The sequence below is a fragment of the Sarcophilus harrisii genome, chromosome 5 (assembly GCF_902635505.1).
Source record: "Sarcophilus harrisii chromosome 5, mSarHar1.11, whole genome shotgun sequence".
Taxonomy (NCBI): domain Eukaryota; kingdom Metazoa; phylum Chordata; class Mammalia; order Dasyuromorphia; family Dasyuridae; genus Sarcophilus; species Sarcophilus harrisii.
Genome location: NC_045430.1, coordinates 25,284,794 through 25,308,668, shown reverse-complemented (window position 1 = coordinate 25,308,668; position 23,875 = coordinate 25,284,794). Strand labels below are relative to the sequence as shown.

The following is a 23,875-nucleotide window of genomic DNA, read 5'->3' as shown; positions in this document are numbered from 1 at the left end:
AACTAGCTGCCTCTTTTTTTTTTTTTTTTTAAATTAAAAATTTTTTCGCTGTTCAGTGGAAGGATTAGGAAGGAGAGGAAAAATGCTTAATTGGAGAAAATATTAAAATTAAAAAAAATTATGATGGCAATAGTAGGTAGTAACCTATTACTAATAAATTACTTTCAAAAATAGCAAAAAAGATATAATCAAGGAAGCTTGTGCCTAGAAAAGAAAGGCATTTTCCAAGAGAGGGAAAAAGAATCGCCCACTGTGTGAGCACTGTTAAGTGCTACATGAAATAAGCAGAGAAAGGTTTCAGATATTTGGGATGGAATGAACCTCTGCGGGATTTACTGAAAAGCATGAACAAGGATGGCAAAAGCTAGAAACATAAGGACAGTTATGATCTACATGAGAGGAAGGAGTGGCCAAACTGAAGATGCTATGCTCTTTTATACTTCTAGATCACCTTGAGTCATTATGTTCTAGCAGGCAAAGGCAAAATGACACCCAAGTAGACACACTTATCCAGAGCTTCAACCAGAAATGTTTCTTCACTGAAATCCAGAAAGACTTCTTTGGGATCTGACTGTATCAAGACTCCCAAAATAGCAGCATAACTTCTAAATTGTTCAGTAGCATCAACTATTCAGTAGAGCACAAATAAGCAATTCAGTAGCATAACTGAGGGATGAGCTTCTCTCTTTTAAATGTTTACTGGATAAACATGGTATCTGGAGGCTACATTTTTCATCGAATTCTACTAAAATATGTTAGTTTGACAGGTTAAAAAAAAATTGGTATAAAGAAAAAAGCTTTCTATCCTTTTACAAGAGTCCAGAATACAAAATTGCATCCAATTTCTTGAACCTAAAATGTTAACTCAAAGCTGATGGATGATGTTTCTGAAATTCTTTTATCAGTTTCTTTTTCTGTTTGAAAGGAATATTGGAACTGATGTTAATCTCTTGGATCAACTGTTGGAGCTGTTCGTTTGTCTTTTGTTTTTGTTCTTCATAGTCTTCAAGAGTCAATCGCTGACAAAATGTGAAACCTTAAAAAATATAAATCATGCCATTTAGAAAACAAAATAACTTACATATATAAATATGTACACATTGCTGTACTACACTAAAATGCATTTATGAACAAGACTGCCTCATGCTGAATACATTTTCCCCCCAAGATTTGAATGGCAGTTATGTTAAATATTGTCCTTAATAATGTCTTCTTTGATCTGAAAGTACAAATGACTTCACGACTAACAGCATTTCTATAGCACTCACAGCTTTGCAGAATCCCTCACACAGGGTATCTGATTTAATCATTATAACAGTTTCATGTCATGGATGCTATCGTTATTCTCATTTTACAGATGAGGCAACAGAGACCAAAAGGTTGAATTGCTTGGAGTTACTCAGGCAGGATTCAAATTCAGGTCCCCTGGATTCCAAGTCTGATACTCATCATATTTCACTCTCAATATAATTCTCAAGGGGAATTAAATGCTTTTGTAAATCGGTAGCCTCAGGTTTCCTAGGCTCATTACCTAGAATGGGGAAAACTATCAACATGAATAAATCTCAAAATGTCATTGGACAATGAGTTGGCAGTTACACAAAGGTAAACTGGACATGGTTCACCTCCCTCTAAGAGCTGTAAATTATAATACTGTCACACAACTATTTCCAATTCAAGGTATTTTCATAGTCATCTGAAATGATTCAGTGTTTCATTCTATGTCATAAGAAAGTTCTAGGAAATCTTGACTTGCTTTGCTAAGAAAATCCATGTTCCATGAAATGACTGAACAATCACCACAGCTCTTAAAAAGGTTTTCCTTGATGCCTTCATTTGCCTCTTTGAATCTCTTTTCTCCATGATAACCCTTCAAACACTAAATTGACAGCTGGGATGATTTTCTTAATCTCCAGGATTTTCTTAATCCAATTCTTTAAACCCCTCTCCATGTTGTATAACTTTACACATGATCCTAAACTTAGCAATGTCCTTCCTATGTGGAAATACCTAGAAATGAATATAGTATTGGAGATGGCGTGTAGTATGGCTGGACAGAACAGAGTGGAGAATCTCATCGACCTAGCCCTTAATGCTTTACTTTCATTACAACCTAGGATTACACTTAACTTTTAATTCCTACATCCTACTACTGATTTCCGATGGAGCTTTCAATCCCTTAAGATCTCTAGATCTAGCTATCTAACTGTGCCTTTTGCTGCTTCTCGTGGAAAAACTGACTATTTTGAACCCAAGTGTAAGCCTTTATATTTATGTGCATTAAATTTGATTTTATTAGCTTTTATTACTCTGCTCTAGCCTGGAAAAATCTGGAACCTGATTTTGTCATTCTAGCATTGCATCTTCTAATCTATTCCTCCTGATAATTTATTGATGAAAGTGTCAAAAGCCCAGAGCCTAGTAAGATCACTGGGGTGTTCCATTATCAATCAATCAATCAAATTTACTAAGTGCTTATTATATGCTAGAAATCTTCTGAGTTAACTATTCTTCTGGTCTGACAGTTTGACTCGTTTTGAATTTCTCTACATGCCTAGGCCATCTAACAGTTGCCTCATCTGCTAGTCTAATAATTCTGAGGTTGGTCCTGAACTTATTCTGGAAAGAGCACCCACTCCCTTTACTGGCTGAAGGGATATCCCTTCAAAAAAAAGTGCTCAAGTTAAGCTCAGTGACCCACTTTGTAGACTGTGTCTTCCCATTTTTAAAAACTGGGACAAGATTTGACCATTCCCAGCTCTATAATGCCTCTTTTATGTTCCACTGACTTGCAAAGATCATTGATCATGGTTCTGCCTTTACTTCTACTAGCTGCTTTAGTATGCAGTTCCTCAGACTGCTGAGTCAGATTCATTTTTTACAATCAGCTTACTTTCTTGCTATCAGTTCCTTCTCCCTACTAAAGAAAAGGAAAATGGGGTTTCAGTAGCTCTACCCTCTGCCTTTTACTGTCGTTATGACACCTATCTGGAAGGGCAGGCCTGTGGCTTCTTTGGTGCTCTTCCTTTGGGTTGCCAGCCTTACTAGATCCTGAGCTGCCCATCCATATAATGCCTTTGAATTAATTTCCCATGATCTTCCTTAACAAGAAGGACATTCTTTAGACAATTTCACTTTTTTCTTCCTCATAAGAAGTGTGTGTGTGTGTGTGTGTGTGAGACAGTGAGTGAGTGAGAGAGAGAGAGAGAGAGAGACAGAGACACAAAGAATGAGAAAGAGAAAGGGGTGGGGGAGAGAGAGAAACTGATTCCTATTCTATTTCCTCTATTAGTAGTTTTGTCCTTGACATCTACACCAACAAACCTATAGCAGAAATGTGCTGAAGGACCTGGGCTAAACTCCCATCTCTGACCATACTGCCTGGTGTGACTTTGGGCACCGCGACCCTCCCCTTAGAAGCGTCAGTTTTCTTATTTTTATAATGAGGAGGTACGACAGGCTGGCTTCTGAATTTCTAGTTCCAAAGCCATGGTCCCATAAGTCTTTCTCTGAACCCTTCAAAACTCACTTTCCCAAAAGCTGGAGTACATGGTTGACTCAACTTGACTTCCTTCTCTAGCACAAGTTCTGAATCCAAATGGCCACTTCCCGCTAAAGCTACAAACACTTCTATTCCAGCAGCCATTTCTCATTGGTAAGAAAAGCAGGTCCAGAAGAGAGATCCCTTTGCTAATCCCTCCACGCTTTCTAGGAGATATATTGTACCCCTCTACTAGAATGCAAGCTCTGTAGCTATGCCCAGAAAAATAACTCTGGGAGAGGACTAAAAACCATTACATTAAATTCCCAATCCCTATATTTATGCACACATGCATTTTTGATCTCCTTCACAAGCTAATTGTACAATAATTCAGAGTCTGATTCTTTTTGTACAGCAAAATAATGTTTTGGTCATGTATACTTATTGTGTATCTAAGTTATATTTTAATATATTTAATATCTACTGGTCATCCTGCCATCTAGGGGAGGGGGTAGGGGGGGGTAAGAGGTGAAAAATTGGAACAAGAGGTTTGGCAATTGTTAATGCTGTAAAGTTACCCATGTATATATCCTGTAAATAAAAGGCTATTAAATAAAAAAAAAAAAAAAAAAAAAAGAAAAAAAAAAAAAAAAAAAAAAAAAAAAAAAAAAAAAAAAAAGAATGCAAGCTCTGAAAAGAAGGGCTATTTCATTCTTTGCATTTGTATCCTTAGTACCTTAAACAGTGCTTGGCACATAGAAGGTGTTTCATACATGCTTGCTGACTGAAGGATGGGGTTATTAAGGCAAACAGAACATTATTCAGAGAGAGTACTCTAATACATATCAGGATAATGTTTCAATTAATTTTAAATGCCACTGTGCCTTTTCCAAACTCATTTATTTTCTTCTTTCCTGGTGGTCTAGACCAGTGGTTTTCAAAGTGGGGTCCACAGAATCCTGGGGAATCTCTGAAACCCTTCAGATGATCAAAATCTGTTCTTATTTTTAACATAGTAAAAAAAAAAAAAAATATATATATATATATATATATATATATATATATATATATATATATATATATATATATAAAACCCACATAAACTAAAATTTCTTGGATAGATCTTCAATAATTTTTAATAGTATAAAGATACCGAGAACAAAAATTTGAGAATCACTAATCTGGACAATACAGGTTCTAGTTTTGCTCTTTTGACCTTTACCCAAATGCTCTTACCCTTGCTTATCCTTCTGTCCACTTCCTGAATTGCCTCACAAGAAACTGTAAGTTCTTAACATACAATGTCACTATTCCCACTGGACAGATCTTCCTTCTTTTGAATAAGGTATTCCTTTCAACAACCAGATTCCACTACTTAGTAATAACGAAAAATATCAGATTTTCCTCCCAGTCTTTGATATTTAGTTCACCTTGAATCTTAGCTGGATTTTGTACATTTATGAATAGATATCTGAAGCCATGGATTTTATTAATGGCTCATTTTAAAAAAAAAATTGTCTCGTAACTTTCTGGGGATTTTTAGTGCTATTCTTCCTATGCTATTACTACTGTTTTTTTGTTTTGTTTTGTTTTTTCAGCTTGATGAATAGATAAAAGTTAATAGTTTTCTGAACTTAAATTACAAATTTTGCAAAGATGAATGTTAATAATTAGGATCAGAAGAACTAGTTGCATGTTCCTAAGATGTTCTTTGGCATAACTGATATGAGAAAGAAAAGGCATTGGGATAGTTTTCTTGGGCCTTGTTCCCTATCCTTAAGTCTAATCCCACCCTGACCTTTAAAACTTTCCCCAACAATACAAAAATAAGGAAGTCAAACTAAAAATAAGAAGAGGAAAGAATATAAATAAAGTGATCAGAAAATAGTCATGAGAAAATGTTTTAGAGGCCTTCACCCACTTGGCAAAAGTACAGTATAATGAAATCTCTGTAAGAAAGAACTAGGTCATTCCATTTGCCTTAGAAATAATGGAGAGAAAAAGTTGGTTTAACTGAGTTACCTTTGAACACTTGATAAAACACTCAAACTTCACATGCACATCGCACCTCCTCAGTTTCTGAAGTGATAATGTCTCTACTGAAATACTTCTTATGCATAACACCAAACTCAGGTTCCAGCTTCTTCTATGAAGCCAGCCTTCCATGCCATTTTTATTTTTCCTATGTACTAAAATCTAACATAAAATTCACATGTCAGTTATTGGTGTACCTGTCTCAGCTCCTCTCTCTCCTCTCAGTATCCCCAGATCTTAAGTTTCTTGGAGGCAGGGTCTCTATTTTTGTAACCTGAACAGCAAATAGAGTGCCTTAAATGTTGGTAGGACTTAAGCAATATAGCCTTACTGAATACTGCTGCAAGAGACACACAGTTCAGTTGTGTACCTGATATAAAATCTGGATCTTCTCCACGAAGAAGGCTTCTGAATTTTCTACTGACCAAGTCCAACAAATTCAAAGGTGTCTATATAAAAACACAATATTTGATTAAATTAGAACTAAAAAGATAAAGTATAGTTTCTGCCCAGAGTCCAATAATAGTAAAACCTAACTAATTTCTATATTAACTGAAGGCTCATTGGATAAGGTGATGTACAGAGTCAGAAAGACAGACCTGGGATCAAGACAGATCTAGTTTCTGATACTAGCAGTGTGAGCATGGCTAGGCCATAACTTCTCTGATTCTCAGTTTCCTTTTCTGTTTAACAGAAATGATATCTCTTCTTTTTCACAGATTTGTTTTGAGTCCTGAAAATAATGCCCTTTACAAATTTTAAAAGCTCTATAAAATTTAAAGTAAAAATTAAAGGATATTTTAAAAAGAAAATGTTTCATTATTTTACTAGGGTTGCCATCCATGGCCAAGAAGTCCAGTTGTAATGAATTTACAAATGATTTCTATTTAACAAATTAGAGCATTTCTAAAAGCACTGTTAATTAATGCCTCCATCATAATTACATTTAAATGCAGGAAAACATTATTTTCATATAATTACATTTAAATGCAGGAAGACATTATTTTCATAAAGGCGAGAAATGCTCCTCTTGTAATTTGATTTATATCTGACATTATTCCCAACAGAAGTAAGTTGCCAGGGACTCAACTTATTCTTCATAGTAGTTACTGGTAGATTCTGATTCTCTTCCTTCCCCTTCCTTTTAATGTCATTTCCCAAAACAGTCACCTTTTTCTAGCCACTGAACTTTCCCTTTTAAATAGGAAAGCAGTTAATTAAAATCAATCAACCCCAAAGTAGGTGATTCAGTAGTTCCCCACCACTTTTTTGGGGGAGGAAACTGTAAATTTTTTTTTTCTTGGTTATTTGTTCTCTAAAATCAACACGGATTACTCTTTATGATTACCTGGAGCCCAGGTGCCTTTTTTTTTTTTAAACATTATTATAGTTGCTGTGTACTTTGTTCTCTCTTGTATACAAATTTTTCACATTTGCATTTCTTACAGCACAACAATAAAATACTTTTGTATATTACAATTTTTTTCACTCCTTTTCCATTCAATGGACACATTCTAGTTTTATTGCCATCACAAACAATACTGCAGTAAATGTTTTGGAATACTTGAGAATGTTCTTCCTGTGTTTGACCTTCTTAAAATATATGCTCAGTAAGGGGATTGTTGGGTCAAAGGTAGTTAACAATTTATTGACTTTTCTTATCTAATTCTAAGTTTTTTTCTTCTGGTGGGGATTTGAATCAGGTCTTAATTTTTTTCCCCCCTAATTAACCAAAACCTACCTTCTTTTCCTCCTGTTGTCTAATGGAAAAAGAAAAAAAGCCTTATTGACAAATATTAACAAGCAAAACACATTCCCACATTGGTGTTGTCCAAAAAAATAAGTCAATCTGTCCTCTGAGTACATGACCTCTCTGTTAGTAGGTGGTAAGTATGCTTCATAGTGAGTTCTCTGGAATTGTGCACAGTCTATTATGGTGTTGATCAGAGTTCAAACATGTGTGAATGCTTGCTTTTTACAGTATTGCTATCATTGCATTAATTATTTTCCTAGTTTTTCTCCATTTCACTCTGCTATCAGTTCATACATGTCTTCTCAGGCTCTGAAACCATCATCTTAGTCAATAGTATTCCATTGTATCCATTTATCAATTTGTTTAGCTATTTCCCGTGTGATGGGCATCCCCTCAGTTTGCAATTCTTTGCCATCACAAAGACAATTGTTACAAATATTTTTGTACATGAGTCCTTGTCCTCTTTTTGATCTCTTTTGGGTGTACATCTTATGTATGACCAAATATTTCTTCTGTAAATTGCCTATTCATGTCCTTTGATCATTTATCAGTTAGGAACTAGATCTTATTTTTATGTATTTGAATTGGTTACCTAAATATCTTAGAAAGCAGAGAAACCTGCTACAATTTTTTTTATACTTTTCTTCTAATTATAGCACATTGGTTTTCTTTGTGCAAAAACCCTTTTTAATTTTATGTAAACAAAATTGTCAATTTTACCTTTTTTGTACCTCTGTATTTCTTATTTGTTCAAGGTGGATTCTTCTTCACTTACAGATCTGACAGTTCCTTGTTTCTCTAATCTGTTTATTACATGTACTTTTATTTCAAATTTATCTGGCTATATGCACCTACTGTATGTGTTAGACACTTTGCTAAGTCCTAAGTTCTACACCAAGTTTCTGCCAAACTTTTTTAGTTTTCTCAAAGGTTTTTGTCAAATATTGAGTTGTTTTTCCATTAGCTGGGATCTTTGGATTTATATACTGTGTATACCTAACCTGTTTCACTGATAACCTTATTTCTTAATCAGAATCAAACTGTTTTCCTGATTTATAATATTTTGAGATCTGGTTCTGCTTAGGTACTAACCAATTTTTTTCATTGTATCCTTTGAAATTTTTGACCTTCTTTTCCTCTATGAAAATTTTATTATTGTCATCTGGGATGTTTTCTAAAACAAATTCAGCTGATTCACAGTTTCATGATCATACAACTAGGATTTTGACCCAGATCTTCTAACTAAGAATATAACTGCCCTACATTTCCTTCTCCAAAATGTGTCAATATTATTGTCTTCATTTTTTAAGTGAGAACTACAAAACTCAGAGATTCAAAAACTAGTCTCTGGTCACATAGTTAATGGCTAGTCTTCTGACTATAATCAAGTGAAAGATAAGAAAACAGAGAGATCTTGGGGGATTGCCACAGTACCGCAAAAAAAAAAAAAAAAAAAAAATACTGTTTGCCAGAGATGTGATACACAGTATAATTGAAACTTCAAATAATATATTAATACCTCTGCAACTAAAAAAAAAGCAACTGACTTGGAGTCAGTACTGAGGTTTAAAAATAAAAGGGATTCTAAACACACAACCTTCATTAAATGCTATAATTATTTAAATTAGAAAAGACACGTATATCCAAAAGCCTGATGAATCTCATCTATCATTTAACTTTTGGATATTAAAACAACTGAATCCATAGAATGAGAGAACATCATATATAATGACAATCTTATAAGAGAAAAATGCTTTTGAAAGACTTTTGAAATCTGATCAATACTGAGAAGTCAGGCGAATTGCTTCAGCAGGCTTTCATCCTGCTTCAGAGGGATAGATTGAAAATGTAGAAAGAGTGTGTGGGAACTTGTTTTGTTGGCAAATGCAAACTTGTTAGGAAGGATTTATTTTTATTGCTCGTGGGGGTGGGGAGAGATGACAAATATTTATAAAAAACAACTACCTCAATAAAATGGAATAAAGCATGTTTAGTGCAAATATGCCAAGAGAAGATAAAAAAAGATACCTTAAAAAGATCACAATGGTTCTCTAGCAGAAACTGGACCAGTTGTTCTGTTTGTACTTTTGATAATGACTTGTTTTGCAAAACAGCTTTAGTAAGCATTTTCATGACCACTGTTGTATTATCATACTGCAAAAAAGAGAATAAAGTTAACAGGAATCAACAAATTTTAAAAGAACATGAGAAAAATGCAAATACATTCACATTTTAAATACTGGTTATACCTGTTTTTGTAACTTGTAGCCATGAGGGTCTGAGGCTATGGACATAAAAGTCAGGAGTCTGCGTAATTCTTCCCTAATGTGAGGGAATAGGAGCCTCAGGTAGAGCTGTGATGCTTCCAGAGCTTCTGTTCGTTTTCCATTCTCTGTTAGAGGTGTTATAAAACAATTCACAATATATACCAGTGAATGTAGCAATATTTGGGTTTTAAGTATCAGTATGCTACAGGACAGAAGTAACTGAATAAATACTATAAAATCAAGCACTTGTTTTGGTTGTTAAATTGTGTGCCCACTTGAAAAATCTTATCAGTAAAAAAATCATTTGATAGTCTGAATCTTGCTAAAATGTTACCAGATTCAAAGAACATAAGGTATTAAATGCAAAAGTAATTAAACTTTTCCATCTTCATCTTTAAATTTAAATATACTTTAATGTGATAAAAATTAACTTAAGATTAAATATTTCCTCCTTGAAATTTCACTCTTACCCAGAAGTTCAATAATTCCTGAATGAACATCAGAATAACTGTCATTAAGTAAACATTCTCTTTCTTGATTATAATATTTTACTATAACATCAAAGAATATCTTCTTATGAACATTCAGTTTTGTGTCTTCGTTAGCATTTTGAACTAACTGCTGACTAACCATCACTAGTAGCTGATCCGGGAAATATTCCAAGCATTCAATTGCTGCACTGAGCCAATTGTCAACCCTGGGGGGAAAATTAATCATAGGTTAATATTTCTAATTACAAAAAAATTAATTGCATTATTTAATACTAAATTGCATACATATATATATATATATATATATGTATTATATAAAGTTTTAAATAAAACTATATTTATATAACCAACTGTAGCGAGAGATATTTAAGATTATCAAAGTTAAGACTTGGTTTGTTTCCATCAGTTATGTTGGGCCCAGTATTAAACAGGAGAGAGGGCAGTACTGCCTTTGAGAAACCATTGAGCTCCTTTATGGAACAAACTTCTTTCTGAAATTCAAGTTTTTAACTTAAGTATCTACAATTTATTCATGCAATAAGGTTGCAAGACATAAGACAATGGAGTCCCTAAATAATTAAATGTGAGCATCATTTGAGGGCAAGCGAGATACATGGAAGATGTGACTAGGGGCAACACTGAGCTATGAGCCAATATTGAGTTATGAACTAGAGATTCAGGCTCATTCTGCAAGGGACAAGTGATCAAAGAACATAAATTAGAAAATAAGTGCAAACTCTTAACATCACTGAAAATAAGAGATATGCAACTCAAATTATTCTGAGATTTTATCTCATATCCAGCAAAGATGATCCCAAAATGGGAACAGTTAATGATGGCAGACTGTGGAAACACTGGCATACTACTATACTGTTAAGTCAATTTATGGATTGGTCCAAACATTCTGGAAAACAACCTGTAATTATGCTAAGATAAATACCTAAAACATCCATTGTCCTCAACCCAAAGATTCCCACTGCTAGATGTATACCCAAATAGGAAAAAGATAGAAAGGTTCCATTCACACCAAAATATTCATAGCAATACTTTTTGTTGGAGCAAAGAACTGGGAGACAAAGTAGACTGAGGAAAGGCTAAATGGATGGAGATACCACAATGTAAGAGGTCACTGTTGTGCCATAAGAAGTGCCATGAAGAATTCAGAATCTCATGGGAAGACTGATATGAAGTGACACAGAGTGACCTCAGTGGACTCATGAACATAACTCATGCAAAGCCTACAATGGAGCTGTATCAGGGAAGAAGCTTTGAGAAGGCCACCTTCTTCTTTTATTTGCAGAGGCAGGGGATTTGAAGCATGAATACTGCATAAACAAAGAGTCACCAAGACTACGCAACTATTAGATTTTAAAGCTGCACTGACACTTTGAGGACAACCAGTACTATTTTATCACACTTGGTTAGTTTTACTGAACTCTTTCTTTTTCAACTTTTGTTAAACTGCTAGACAGGAGAGGGAGAGGGATGTTTTAGAAATGAAAGTGATATAAAGACCAAAAGATATCAATACTTTTTTTTTTTTTTTTTTTTTTTTTTTTTTTAAAGAACCATTTAAAGCAAAAAAGAGAAGGGAGCTACTCAAGTGACCAGAGCTGGGATAATTGTTGGGTGACTCAATGAGCACTGCAGTGCCACAAAGTGCCACAAAGGAAGGAAGACGTCAGAAACAATGCATGGACATGCTATGGTGAACTCAGAGGAAGTTACAAAAAAAAAAAGACTGTGATCACTTCCCTGGAAGGATCATAGGATTTGAGGCTATTTGGTTCATCTCCTTTATTTAAAAACTGAGGTCCACAGAGGAATTACATCAGTGAAATCATAGCTCCACTTAAGTATCTGAGTACTAAAAACCTCCTAAAAAACCTAACAAAGAATCCAAACCCCATACAAACCAATCATCATGAACCACACAGAAAGGCTAGATGAACACCATGTTTGACTCTGTTCATTTTCTTATATACTATCAAAGAACAACAGGAACTCGGGCCAATTCAGAAAGAAAAGAGAATCATCAGTCCTGATATTACAGTACACAATTCAGCCAAATTGGATCTGATGAGTTTCTGTGTGTGTGTTTATGTGTACACATATATACTGAATACAGAAAGGCAAGAGAATTTACCTAGACTTTTTATTAGAACAATGTCACATTCTATTATGTATTTCTGTGTACTTACATCACTGAATATGGAATATAAGCAAGAAAGCTTTTAGTAATAATGATAATGACATTTATATAACCTTTTATTTGTTTGATAATAAAGACTCATACTTACTCAGATAAACTGAGGCCATGAATAACATCTCTATCTAACCAAGTGTTGGAGATGATGAGATCTTCCTCTCGCTTCAACTGAACATTTTGGTTTTTTACTGGAGGCTCTAAAATATTTTCTAAGATTGGAAGGTGAATTAATTGGAGTAGTCTTAACAGTGTCTGCTCTTTCCACACATCTTCCACAACTTAAAAAAGGCAGAGAGGGAAAAAAAAACCCATCATGAGTAAGGCATATAAACCAATCAACTCAACACATGCTCTTCAGCTTGTTGTCTTAGGAACTTTCTGGGGATGTCAAGAGGCAACATGACTTGCCCAGAGTCACACAGGCATTCTATACCAGAGACTAAACTTGAACCCAGGTCATGCTGGCTCTAAGTCCAGCCCTTTCTCCTCTATGCCATTCTGTCTCCCAATATGCAGAATGAAAAAAAAAAAAAATTCTTAGTACACTGTAAGAATATAACATCCTTTGCATATAGGAAACAAATGACAATTTTCAACAAGAAAACTATAAATAATGCAATTCTGCAAATTACAAACAAAGTCTCCCAAGACAAAGAGCACAGGGTTTATAGGAATAAAGTGGAACCCCAGAACCCTGTACATGGGTCAGGGAATTCTTGGTGTGGAGTCTGTCTCCACATTCACTCCCTCTCCCTATTCACTGCCTAGGAAGCTTTTTTTGCTCCCTTCAATTCTATCTTCCACAGGATGCTGACCCAGTTCCACCCACTGCTAGAATCCTTCCTCTGACACTATGTCCCTTTGACAATGGGTAAACTTTGTGTCCACACACCTGTTTGTCTTGTCTCCCAATTAGAATGTAAGCTCCCTAAGGGACAGTTGTATCTTTGTATTGGTTCATAAGTAGTGAAAATGACAAGTGCGTTTTGCCCATAAAGAGAACATCTCCCCATAAGTCTAACCATCCCTCTGCACCCAATTACCCAAAGGGTAAGTGGGGCTTCCAGGTGCAGAGAAACAAATCAGTCTAGCTGGGCTCCTCTCTTCTTAACCCAACTTATTTTCTGAGAGGAACCTTGGCCTTTATACTTGTCTCCCTGCCTCCCCCTCCCTCCCCCAAGTCATGCCCCAAGCTTCCCTTGTGATTGGGTGGAGCCTGGATGTGGAGGCCAAAGTCATGGTCCCATGGCCGTCACTCCTCAGTTGCCACCTGGGGCTGCCAGGAGTCCTGAGTCCTCTGGAGCTTCTCCTCCTGCTGAGCTCCAGCAGCTCTGTGGCCCTTCCAGTACTACTGCTATGGGGGCCTGGAGACTAGATGCTGCAGTCACCTTGTCCTGCAGGAACTGCCCTGAGAGCTGTTTGCAGACAATCTTGGTGTACGAGGCTCCAACCTGATAGCCCTGTGTACTGCTACCTTCCCTGGGGAGGAGCTCCTACAGCTGAGAGTGATAATGGTCGCTACAGGAGCCGGGCCGTATGCCCTGGCCAACCTCACATCCTGAATGCTCAACCAAGTACCATGAGTGAGCATCCAGTGCTGAAGCATTTTTTCTTCTTGATATGTGTAGAAAACCAAATTTGGTGAGTTTTGAAAGTGACAAGTGCTAAGCTACTGCTGTATTTGTATCCCCACTGCTTAGCACATCTATTAAGTACTTTTAAAATGCTTGGGGCCTATGGACTGACTGACACTAATTGTCTCATCCTGGGTAAATCATCTGACTAGGAAGAATCTATGCATTCTTACTAGTAATATGAACAAAAATGCTTGAACTACCTACCTCACAGTGTTGTTAGAACAGTAAAAGCTAGCATCTACCCAATACCTTCAGCAGCACAAAGTGCTTTACAGGTTAATTCATTTGATCTTCACAAAAGTCTTGGGAGGAAATACTATCTCCCCATTTTAAAGATGAGAAAACTGAGGCAAATGGAGACTAAGTGACTTGCCCAGGATCACACAAGTAGTAAATATCTAAAATAGGATTTGAAGGCAGGTTTTCCTGATTGTAGTATCACTGTTCTATCCACTGTACCCCTTGGCTGCAGAAAATACTTCAAAAGCCTCAAATTATTATGCTACTTAAAAAAAAAAAAAAAAAAAAAAGGTATATAAAGAAATAACTAACAAAAAGATATGTTTCAAGATGTTGACGGGTTTGTATAAAGAAAATGCCTTTTTGAAAAGGCAGAAAGGGCAGTAATATTGTGGCCAGGCCTATCTGTGCCTGAAACCAGGGAACATTCTATCATAACAGAGCTCCTTCCAGGCCCAAGATGCTCTTAACACACATTCTTTCATTTATTCATCACAACAATCCTCTGAAGGTAATAATACAAGTCATATTATCCTCATTTTCCCTAAAAGGAAATTGAGAGGCAGAGAAATGACTTTTTCAAAGGCAATTAGTGATGGGGGTCTGAATGGAAGGCAGATCTCAAAACTCTTAAAAGTTCCATGTCCTTGTTATTATAATGTATTACCTTCTTAAAGTGAGGGGATTAGATTAGGTCAGGGATTCTCTTTGTAATCTTAAATATTTTGTCAATTCAAAAAAAAAATCACCAAGAAACAGATCCATGGGCTTCCTAAGACTACCAAGGGGATCTATGACACATAAAAGGGTAAGAACCCTTAGCCTAAATGATTTGTAAAGTTCTTTCTAGTTTAAAAATGCCATGATTCTACTTTTTAAAAAAGTTTATGGGGTATTTCCTTAAAACATTATTAAATCAAGATGCTGAAATCTGTATTCATCCATCTAGATCACTAAGTAAATACTGGGCCAAGAAGCACTGCTTGAAATTGACATTCTTCAAACAAGATTTTATCCACTAACTTGGGAATTGAAATTATGATACAATTATAAGGCTCAGCGTATGATATGTCTATTTTAAAAAGTCAACCTGATCCTTTTTTAAAAATATCTTGACATCTGTTTTTTTCTATAATTTCATTTTGCCACTGGAGAAAGGCTGATTATGCTGGTGATGTTCTTTACTCTCTAATTCTTCAAACAGCAAATTCTTCACTAGATTTTAAAAGTCCTCAGCTTAAAAATATAGTCAAACTTTGTTTCCTGTTTAGCTTTCTAAGAAATTTTGTTGTTTTCCTTTTTATATGTTAAATATATATTTTGAAATCGATAGTTATTGAAGAAGGCTGCATGCTAATGTGGAGAGACAGTGTATGGTGAAGTCAGCTGCCAATGTTCAGATCCCAGCTCCAGGACTCCCTGGGTGAAGTCAGGTAATGAATTGCCTTCATCTCCACAGGCCTCAGAGAATCCTCAGCTTAAAATTAAAAGTTGGCTTTGATGGCCTCTGAGGATCCTCCAAGAGTATGAACCATGCATGGCCTTATGAACATTCAGAAGGGAGGGGTCTTCATAATGCATTTTTAAAATCCTTTACGGAACATCTGTAGTCTCTTAGACCTCAGTATTAGCTAACATGAAAAGTTGCGTGAAGGGACAAATCAAGAAAAAAAAAAAATCAGCAAGGGTACTTTTCTCACCACCAAACAAATACTTTTCTTGGTGCCCCCGGGTCAACTTGAAGTCATTCATTTGTTAAGCACCAGTTAGGACAAAATGTACAGCTAGATGGTGTAGTGATTAGGGTGCCTGGAGCTGGGAAGATCTAAATCAGCGTGTGGGGCCTGGAGCTGAGAAGATCTGAATCAATTAAAAAGTCTCTGGCTTCAGACTACCTACTATCTTGAGCAAGTCATTTAACCCTATTTGCCTCAGTTTCCTCATTTGTAAAATAAGCTGGAGAAGGAAATGACAAATCACACCAATATCATTGCCAAAACAAAAGAAAAACTAAATGGGAGTCATGAAGAGTTGGACAGAAATGAACAATAACAAAAATTACAATGCACTGCATTAGGTGACAGAATGAGACAAGCTTCATGAAGCTTACAATTTCGCAAGGAATACAAGCTATGAACAAAAACAACCATAATACTGACAGAAAATGAAAGTACTTTAAGAAAACTACAGATAGTGATAATAAGGAAGGCTCACACATAGGGATGGGGAGAGGTTGTCTGCTAGGACCAATCAGGAAATTTTCATGAATGGCGTGGCCCTTGATCACAAAGGATTTGGAAGGATGGCTTGGCTCTGGATTGGTGGGGTATTCCAGGCAAAGGAAACTTAACAAGCAAAGAAAGTGGGAATAGCAAAAAGCATGGTTTGAGAAAAAATGAGCCATCTAGTTTGACTGGGGTTTGGAATAAATGGTAGTGGGAAGGGGAGGGATAAGGCTGGAATGGTACAATGAAGCTAGAATGGCAGAATGAGGCCAGAATGAGGCAGATCCTGATTGTCAAAAGTTTATTTGATAAATAATGGGAACCCCTAATGTTTCTGAAAAAGGGGATGACACACTCCAAAGGAAATGAACTGGGAGTGACATGTCAGATAAACTGGAGGAATAGATAAGATCAGAGATAAGAATCCCTGAGGAGGCTGCTGCTGTGCTTTAGGTATGAAGAGACAAGTTGAGTTAGGGCTAGAGTTGGAAGAAGTGGAGGGGTTTGCTCCAGAAGGCATTTCAGAAGAATCCATAAGACTGATGAGCTCAAAGTCATGCTGTGAAAAACCAGGCGATGGGTAACTCAAACTATCCAAGGCTAGGAGACTTACAAAAATGGAAACTGGAAGGGAGAGCTTTATTTTGGATGGGAATGAAGGGGAAGATGATGAGTCCCTTTTCTGAGTTCTGAGTTTAAGGCCTTTTGGAAGAAACCCACACAGGAATATCCAAGGAGCAGGCAAATACTGAACTGGATTGGAAATAGAGAAATAAATAACAGGGCACAGAAATGAAAGATGGAAAAGCATCTCTTGTGAGATGAAGAAAATGGGCAATCAGAGATGAGAGGAAGACTTGACAAAAAGTATCCAAGAGGCTACAAGATTAGAGGGTTTCTTTCATGAAATACTTAGCTGATCAAGGAGATAAAATCTGAGACAGATGATGACAGCCAATCAGGTTATTGGGCTGTTAATAATAGTCAGCCATAGCCTGGAAGAGAACAGTTTCAATAAGGAAAGTTGTACAAAGAGCAGCCTGTTCACTGGAGAAGCAGGATGGTGAAGGGACAGAGACAGATTCTATGACATAAGGAGATCCACAATCACGTGAAAGTTTTTTCAAGAAAAGGCAACTTATGTACTTTTGAAGGAGGACAAGAAATTGAAGATAAGAAAAAGCAGGAAGAAATGGGATCTAGGTCACAGGCAGAAAGGTTAAAGTTCAAGAAGGGAAGGAAGGCTTTTTTCTCTGATCTGACCCATCGTAGATAACATTCATTCCATCTAGCCATCTATAAGGGTGCCAAGGCCCGGCCAAGGCAAGCATCCTACCCTCTTCTGCCATCACAAATACAACGCCTCACAATTTCACCTCTTATTCTGGGAACGATCATCAAATTGAAGTGACCATTGCTCCTGGAAAGGGTATGACAATCTATCCTCAATCATCCTATGACCATTTTGGTCAAAACTCCCTTTGTATTTCCTTTGTGTGATGTCAGTTCCTTAAAGGCAACTGTATCCCTTGTGACTTGTCCTGGGCCTGAGAAGTTGACTCATACCCTGAGGAAGAACCTCAGAGGACAGATACAGTAATGGTTCAATGAACAGAACATGTAATCTGGAATTAGAGGATTTGGGTTCAAATTCTACCTCTGATATGTACTACTTGTATGACTTTGGGCAGTCTATGCTTCAGTTTCCACACTTGCAAAATGGGGGAAGATTAGATGGTCTCTGGAGCTCTTTCCAGCTTTCTACAATTCTACCTGTATTAAGGTAGGGATAAGGAAGAACACTGTGGCTTAAAAATTTAATTTAACAACTATTTACTATGTGCCTAGTATGGCATCCTTAAAGAATTTATACTCTGCTGGGGAGAGATTAAGTAAGTAGAATGGAGACACAAAGTAATCTTAAGTCAAGCACCCTAATAATGGAAAGAAATCAAGATAGATCTTTTGTAGGAGGAAGTGCTTGAGTTGAGCTTTGAGGTTAACTGAGGATTCCCAGGGGGTAATGTAGAGGGAGAGTCAGGACAAGAAACAGAGGCAGGAAATGAAAGGAGACATATGGGAAATGTCAATTTAGTCTGCTTAGCTGGAGTCTATAGTACAGGAGCAAGAATGATTTGAAATAAGGAAGGAGAAGCAAGTTGAAGCCATACTGTAAGGTTATAAAAGATGAAATGGATTTTTCATGCATAGCATGACAAATATGAAAATCCATTTGGAGGAACTGCCCATATTTAGCCTGTGTCAGACTGCCTGCTATCTTGGAGAGAGGAGTGGGGGAAGGGGAGAAGGAGAAAAATTGAGAACACAAAAGTTTTGCAGGGGTAGATATTGAAAACTATCTTTGCATGTGATTGAAGGAATAAAATACTATTAAAAAAAAAAGTAAAGATCAGATCTATGTCATTAGTTTCAAAAGATTACAGGAGTGAATTCAACTCAACAAGCATCTAGTGAGTTCTTAGCACACAAAGTTAGAAACAGGGTAATTTTTGGAGAAGTGACAGAAACTTGAGAAGAAAGATTGGGGAGTTTACTATTAGACTTATCAAATGATGAATAAAGACTGTTGAAGAGCAGCAAGGTTAAAGTGAAGCTTACTAGCCTGAAGCTAGATATTCTGCTGACAAAAGGAAGCTAAGGGAAATAGTTCATATTAGAGTTCATAACTCCCAAGTTAAAAGGGACTAAGTTAAGGGGGCTCAAGTAAGGACACCCATGATTTGGAGCTCTCTGACATGGTACTACATTTAAATATTTATTTGTATCATAATTTTAAAAAATACATTTCTTATTTTATTTCATCTCTAACCTCCTCAATTATACTGTGGGCTCTTAAACAGAAATGATAGTCTTCTGAGCCTTTGTATAACTAAAAGGACTTGCGCATAGTAGGTGGTCTTGTTTGTAATGTCAGCAGAGATTACTCTTTAGCCAACAATCATGATTCCTTCTGCTCTGGTGAATTAGCTCAGGGAGCTCCCTCATCTTCTGTGCTCAGACCCAGGCCTGACAAAGCAGACTAATGTCATCTGACTCCTATTGCTTCACTGCTTGCCATATCTTTCAACCTTTAACCCAGGAACTTTCCAAACTACAGGGATCTGCCAAGTGTTTGGAGGTGGTGCCATTGGCCTTTCTGCAGTGATGCCTCCCAAAAGACTCTGGAATCCCACTGAAATCAGACAGGCTAAGAGGCCAAATGCAATTCCTTAACTTACTGTAATTTCCAACTTCAAAGAAAGTCCTCCTCCAGTGTCTTGTTATGACATGGAGAGGACTCTGTACTTTCAAGGTGACGGCAGCAGAGGACCAGCTCTGACAGGCCTCCAAGTGGAAAAGCTGAGCCTATGGGCTCCATGATGGCCCGAGTGTCCCCTCTCTAAAAACTATCCCAGCAGGCATCCAAGAGGGCAGGGTGATTGCCATAAATATCACCAAAGGATGAATTTTTTGGCAAAAGCAATTCATCTTTGAAAGGATTACAACTTCACACTGGTGGAAAGAGTAGCCAGCCACTTTGATGTAATCACAAATTTTTGGAAGCATATGCTGAACATAAAAATAATGAATTTTGAATATGGCTTCCTAATTATCTAATTAAAAAAACAGAGGCAGGTCTAAATTTATTTTACAATTTCTAACTGAGTCTATTTTTAAAGAGACTCGTGATTTCCTTAATGTTGGGAAGTCTTGGTGAAGATCTTCTACAATGCAGCCAAGGCAGTGTTTAAATCTTTCTTTTCTGTCCAGGATGGCACCAAAATAAAATGGCAATGACTAAGAGCCACTGTTAGTGCAGCTCAAGCCTGATCTGCCTTGTTCTACAGGGATTTCAAAAGATGTTTTTATTTTTTTTAATCAAATCTTATTTAACTCTAAAAATTCTTAACTTTTGATTTGTACTCTTATACTATGTATCAGTCACCCATAACTGAACAGGAGACAAAGTAGATACACATCCTTATGAGCTTGCAGTGATTTCTAGCTTTATTATGGCTGTTTTATTTTTTAGGGGAAAAAAAATGAATACATTAAACAAGCTGTGTTGATCCTATGTTAGACATTAGAAAATTATACGAAAAAGTTCCATGTCTTTTTAAAAACAAGTCTCTGACAGAACTTTGAACACGGGAAAATTCCTTAGTAGTGACTTATTAAAGTACACAAAGGCTAAAAAAAAGTAATCTCTCTGCAAACTAAAATACTAATTTCCCCTTCTTGTTAAAAGTATGGCAATTAAGTCCTGTGACAGATATCAAAAAATCTTGAGAGGTCAAACTTTTTTCTAGTTTCTAACTTTCTACATTTTCTAGTTTGCTACTTTACAAAAAAGGGGCTTGAAATGGGAGACTCGGGTTCTAGTTTGGATGTTGCTAGTGATCAGTAGTGTGACCCAGGGAAAGTTATTTAGAAATGCCTGTACAGGCCTTAATTTTCTCATCTGCTGTAGAAGGACTCAAGTCTGTATGGATCATGTTAAGGCCCCTTTTAGCTTACAGATTCTGGGACGTTATGTGTCTTCTATGTACCTCCAAAATTTCAACTTTTGATATGATGAAATATTTTTTCTTGCTCTGTTAATCTTTTGAAACCCAACTTACTATTTTAAATTTTATCTTTTCAGTTTGTGACCCATGTATGGGTTATAGATTGTCTATATTAGCCACAAATGTGATTTGAATTTGTACAATGGATATAATATATGCTCTTCTGGAGAGAAACATTTTAAGATATACATGTCCTGCAACTAAATGCCTATGCAGAAATATGATAGACAAAGGACGTGCTGACATTCAAGGATCATCCTTGGTCAGCCATTAAGAGAGGTTCTCAGATCTTCAGATAAAAATGACCAAAGATAGTACTTTTCATTTAAAATAGAGTTAAAAATTGATAATGGGTTTAAAGTAAAATGGAAATTTCTTAGAGGGGCTATATATTTTTTTGGTATCTCTAGTGCTTATTATATTGTTTTGTATGTAAAAGGCACTTAATAATTATTGAATTGGCTGAGCTATATAGTCTTTTTTTTTTTTTTTTTAAACCCGGTCAAAGAATATATGCAGCATCCTCCAGCTAAAATCTTACTCCCCACACTACATTAAGGTTTACACAAATAACTTTTTTCACATCTAATTATCACCACCTTAAAACAATTCTGTTAAGCCCTTACAAATACAAATAGCTCTTCAATTACCTTTTTTCGAAAGCAAATGGACTGGTTTATCACCTGTTACATTTGGAGTGAAAGATGCATGCCCATTTAGAGTATGAATTAGTTCTTCAATTGTCTTCTCATCAATTTCTTGTGCTAAAGGATTCGAAATCGTTTCATCTTCTATTCTATTAAAAATAAAATACACTCATTTTTTTTTTCTCTTAGAAGCCCAAATGTTTAAGGCATACATTATGTAATATTAAATTGTCACTAACCTGGAGAGTCCTTCTGCTTGTATTTGACCAAGCCCCGTAATTTTAGGATCCTCATTTCTTTTAGATAAACCAGAAACAGGATTTTGGTCCAGAAACCTGTAGAGACTGCTATTTGTATCTTCAAATTCCAATTCCTTTTCACTTTTAAATAGTTTTATTCCAACTGGTTCAAATATTTTATGATCCATGAGAGCTTGGCAAAGACGCACTCCATTTAGACGGGAGATGTCAGTGCTGCTTAAGGATATATTCTGCATAAGATGACCTAACACTACATCAACAGCGTCTGAACCAGTAAAACAGTCTTTATAAGTTCGGAAATGTTGTCGTCTTCTTTTTATTTCCACCTGCGTGTGAAGGGAGTAAATGATACTATTCCAGAGCTGAGTAGCTTGAAAAGGACCGGAGCATCCTAAAAAAACATTTAGACAGATGCTGTGGAATTTAGATTACTCAAATGTATACAAAATATCACTTATTTTTGTGAACCTTACGTCTCTTATGAAATATATTCTTGCCTATTTCATAATAAATTTCATTTCCTCTTTTATACAACCTATGTAAATCATAAATTCACAATTTATGATGATGACCCATATTTAAAATAGTTTCACCATAATATTCCTCTCTGGAGATAAAAATAGCACTCAAACTATGTGACTGAACTTCATTGATTTGAGATTCACTGTCAGTATTCTGGATGCCTCTAAAATGTGAGAATTCACTACCTCCCCTGAAACTAGGCATTGACCTAATTTTCATTCTGCATTTACATATTGGTTGACATATAATGTCAATTCTCATTGAGTTCTGGATGCTCTATCCCGTTTCTTCTCCCTCTCTTTTAGACATTTTATTGCTCATTAGCGCATCCATTTGACAGCACACTACTAGGATAGCTCTGCAGACAGCAGAGAGGAGGCCAGAATCAATCAAGATCCCTCTAAGTATCTTTTAAGACGTTCAGGGGGATGGAGGAGAAACTAACGCATCTTTTAGGCTTTGGGGCATCCGTGTTACTCTTCTCCAGGACTCTGGTCAGTAGAGATACATAACAAAAAAAAGGAAGAAATTCCTAATTCCATTAGACAACTGTAGCAGCCACGGATCCTTACACCTTCTCCCTCCATGGAGCAGCAGAAGAAAGCTGCAAGTTTGCCTTAACATCATCTATCCTGGTATTGTCAGTAACGGCATAAAGTTGTAAGTGCATTTCAGGGCAAAAGCTGCCCATTTTGGAACTACAAACTGCAGTTAAAAGGAGACAGGAATTATTACATCGCTTGAGGCAACCAGTGGGCAGGTAAAAAGAACGGCAGGGCTGAATAGGATTAGGTAGATGAAGTACTAGGGAGGGGGCTGGGAGAGTTGGGGCAGGAGGGGGCCAGCGGAGGAAATTGGGGAGAAATGGGAGGGGGAGGGGCCAGGCAACGGTAAGAGGGATTAAAGAGTAGGTGGTTCCTAGAGAGGCTGGGCAGGGATAGGCAGGTACAAGAGATTGGGGTCTTCTTGGGCAATGAAGGGGGCAGGCAAAAAAATGGCTGCCCAAAGAAAGGTCAGGCAGGGCGCGTGGGCAGAGATGGGCAGAAAATGGGCGCTTAAACCAGGAGGTTCGGGAAACAGGACCGAGGCTCCCCAGGGTCAGGTCAGGTGGGGGCGTGGCCAAGCGAGGGGGGGGCAGAGACGGGAAGAGAAGGGCCGGGTGAAACAGGGAGGGGACAAGGCAAAGATGGGCAGGGCCACGCAAAAAAAAAAAAAAAAAAAAAAAAAAAAAAGGAGGGGCTAAGTAAGGTGCAACTGGGCACAGGAGGTGGGGAGGCTCTTGAGGAAGCTGAATTCAAGTCTGGTGCCTTCCCCTTCCCCACAAAAGGTCCACCTGTGATAACTGCCTTTCTCCTCCGAGTGATACCAGTGCCGCTGCTAAGCCGGAGCCGGAGGCCCTCCCGCCGCTGAAGTCGGAGCTCACTCTGGCTGCTGAGCTTGCGGAATCGCGGAGTCAAAAGCCCCGCCATCCCGCTCCTCCTCCTCCTCCTCCCTCCTCCTCCTCCTCTCCGGCGCCTCGCAGGCCGGCCCCGCCCCTTCCT

General features: G+C 37.1%; 1 protein-coding gene across 2 annotated transcripts; it reads right to left on the bottom strand.

The window, feature by feature from the left end:
• On the bottom strand, positions 1-23,857 carry DEPDC4 (DEP domain containing 4). 2 transcript variants are annotated; one of them, XM_031939591.1, is made up of 10 exons: positions 23,668-23,857; positions 21,792-22,203; positions 21,556-21,701; positions 12,327-12,513; positions 10,006-10,232; positions 9,518-9,660; positions 9,297-9,422; positions 5,886-5,964; positions 5,713-5,789; positions 950-1,036 (listed from the first exon to the last, which is right to left on the bottom strand). In XM_031939591.1, exons 1-9 carry the CDS (start codon positions 23,801-23,803, stop codon positions 5,737-5,739), a joined length of 1,509 nt encoding a protein of 502 aa, XP_031795451.1. In that variant the 5' UTR covers positions 23,804-23,857; the 3' UTR covers positions 950-1,036; positions 5,713-5,736. The 2 variants fall into 2 exon arrangements, with proteins under 2 accessions (XP_031795450.1, XP_031795451.1); XM_031939590.1 differs by lacking the exon at positions 5,713-5,789 and having other exon boundaries at positions 1-1,036.
• Positions 23,858-23,875: the final 18 nt, after the last annotated feature.

What these genes read in the sequence shown, in the direction of transcription:
- DEPDC4 (XM_031939590.1), bottom strand. Translation starts at nt 23,803, where the DNA reads ATGGCGGGGCTTTTGACTCCGCGATTCCGCAAGCTCAGCAGCCAGAGT. An exon ending in GAGAAAGGCAGTTATCACAG is followed by an intron (nt 22,204 to 23,667) that starts GTGGACCTTTTG and finishes ATGTTTTTTTAG; the next exon opens with GATGCTCCGGTCCTTTTCAA. An exon ending in AGATCCAGATTTTATATCAG is followed by an intron (nt 1,037 to 5,885) that starts GTACACAACTGA and finishes ATATTTTTTAAG; the next exon opens with GTTTCACATTTTGTCAGCGA.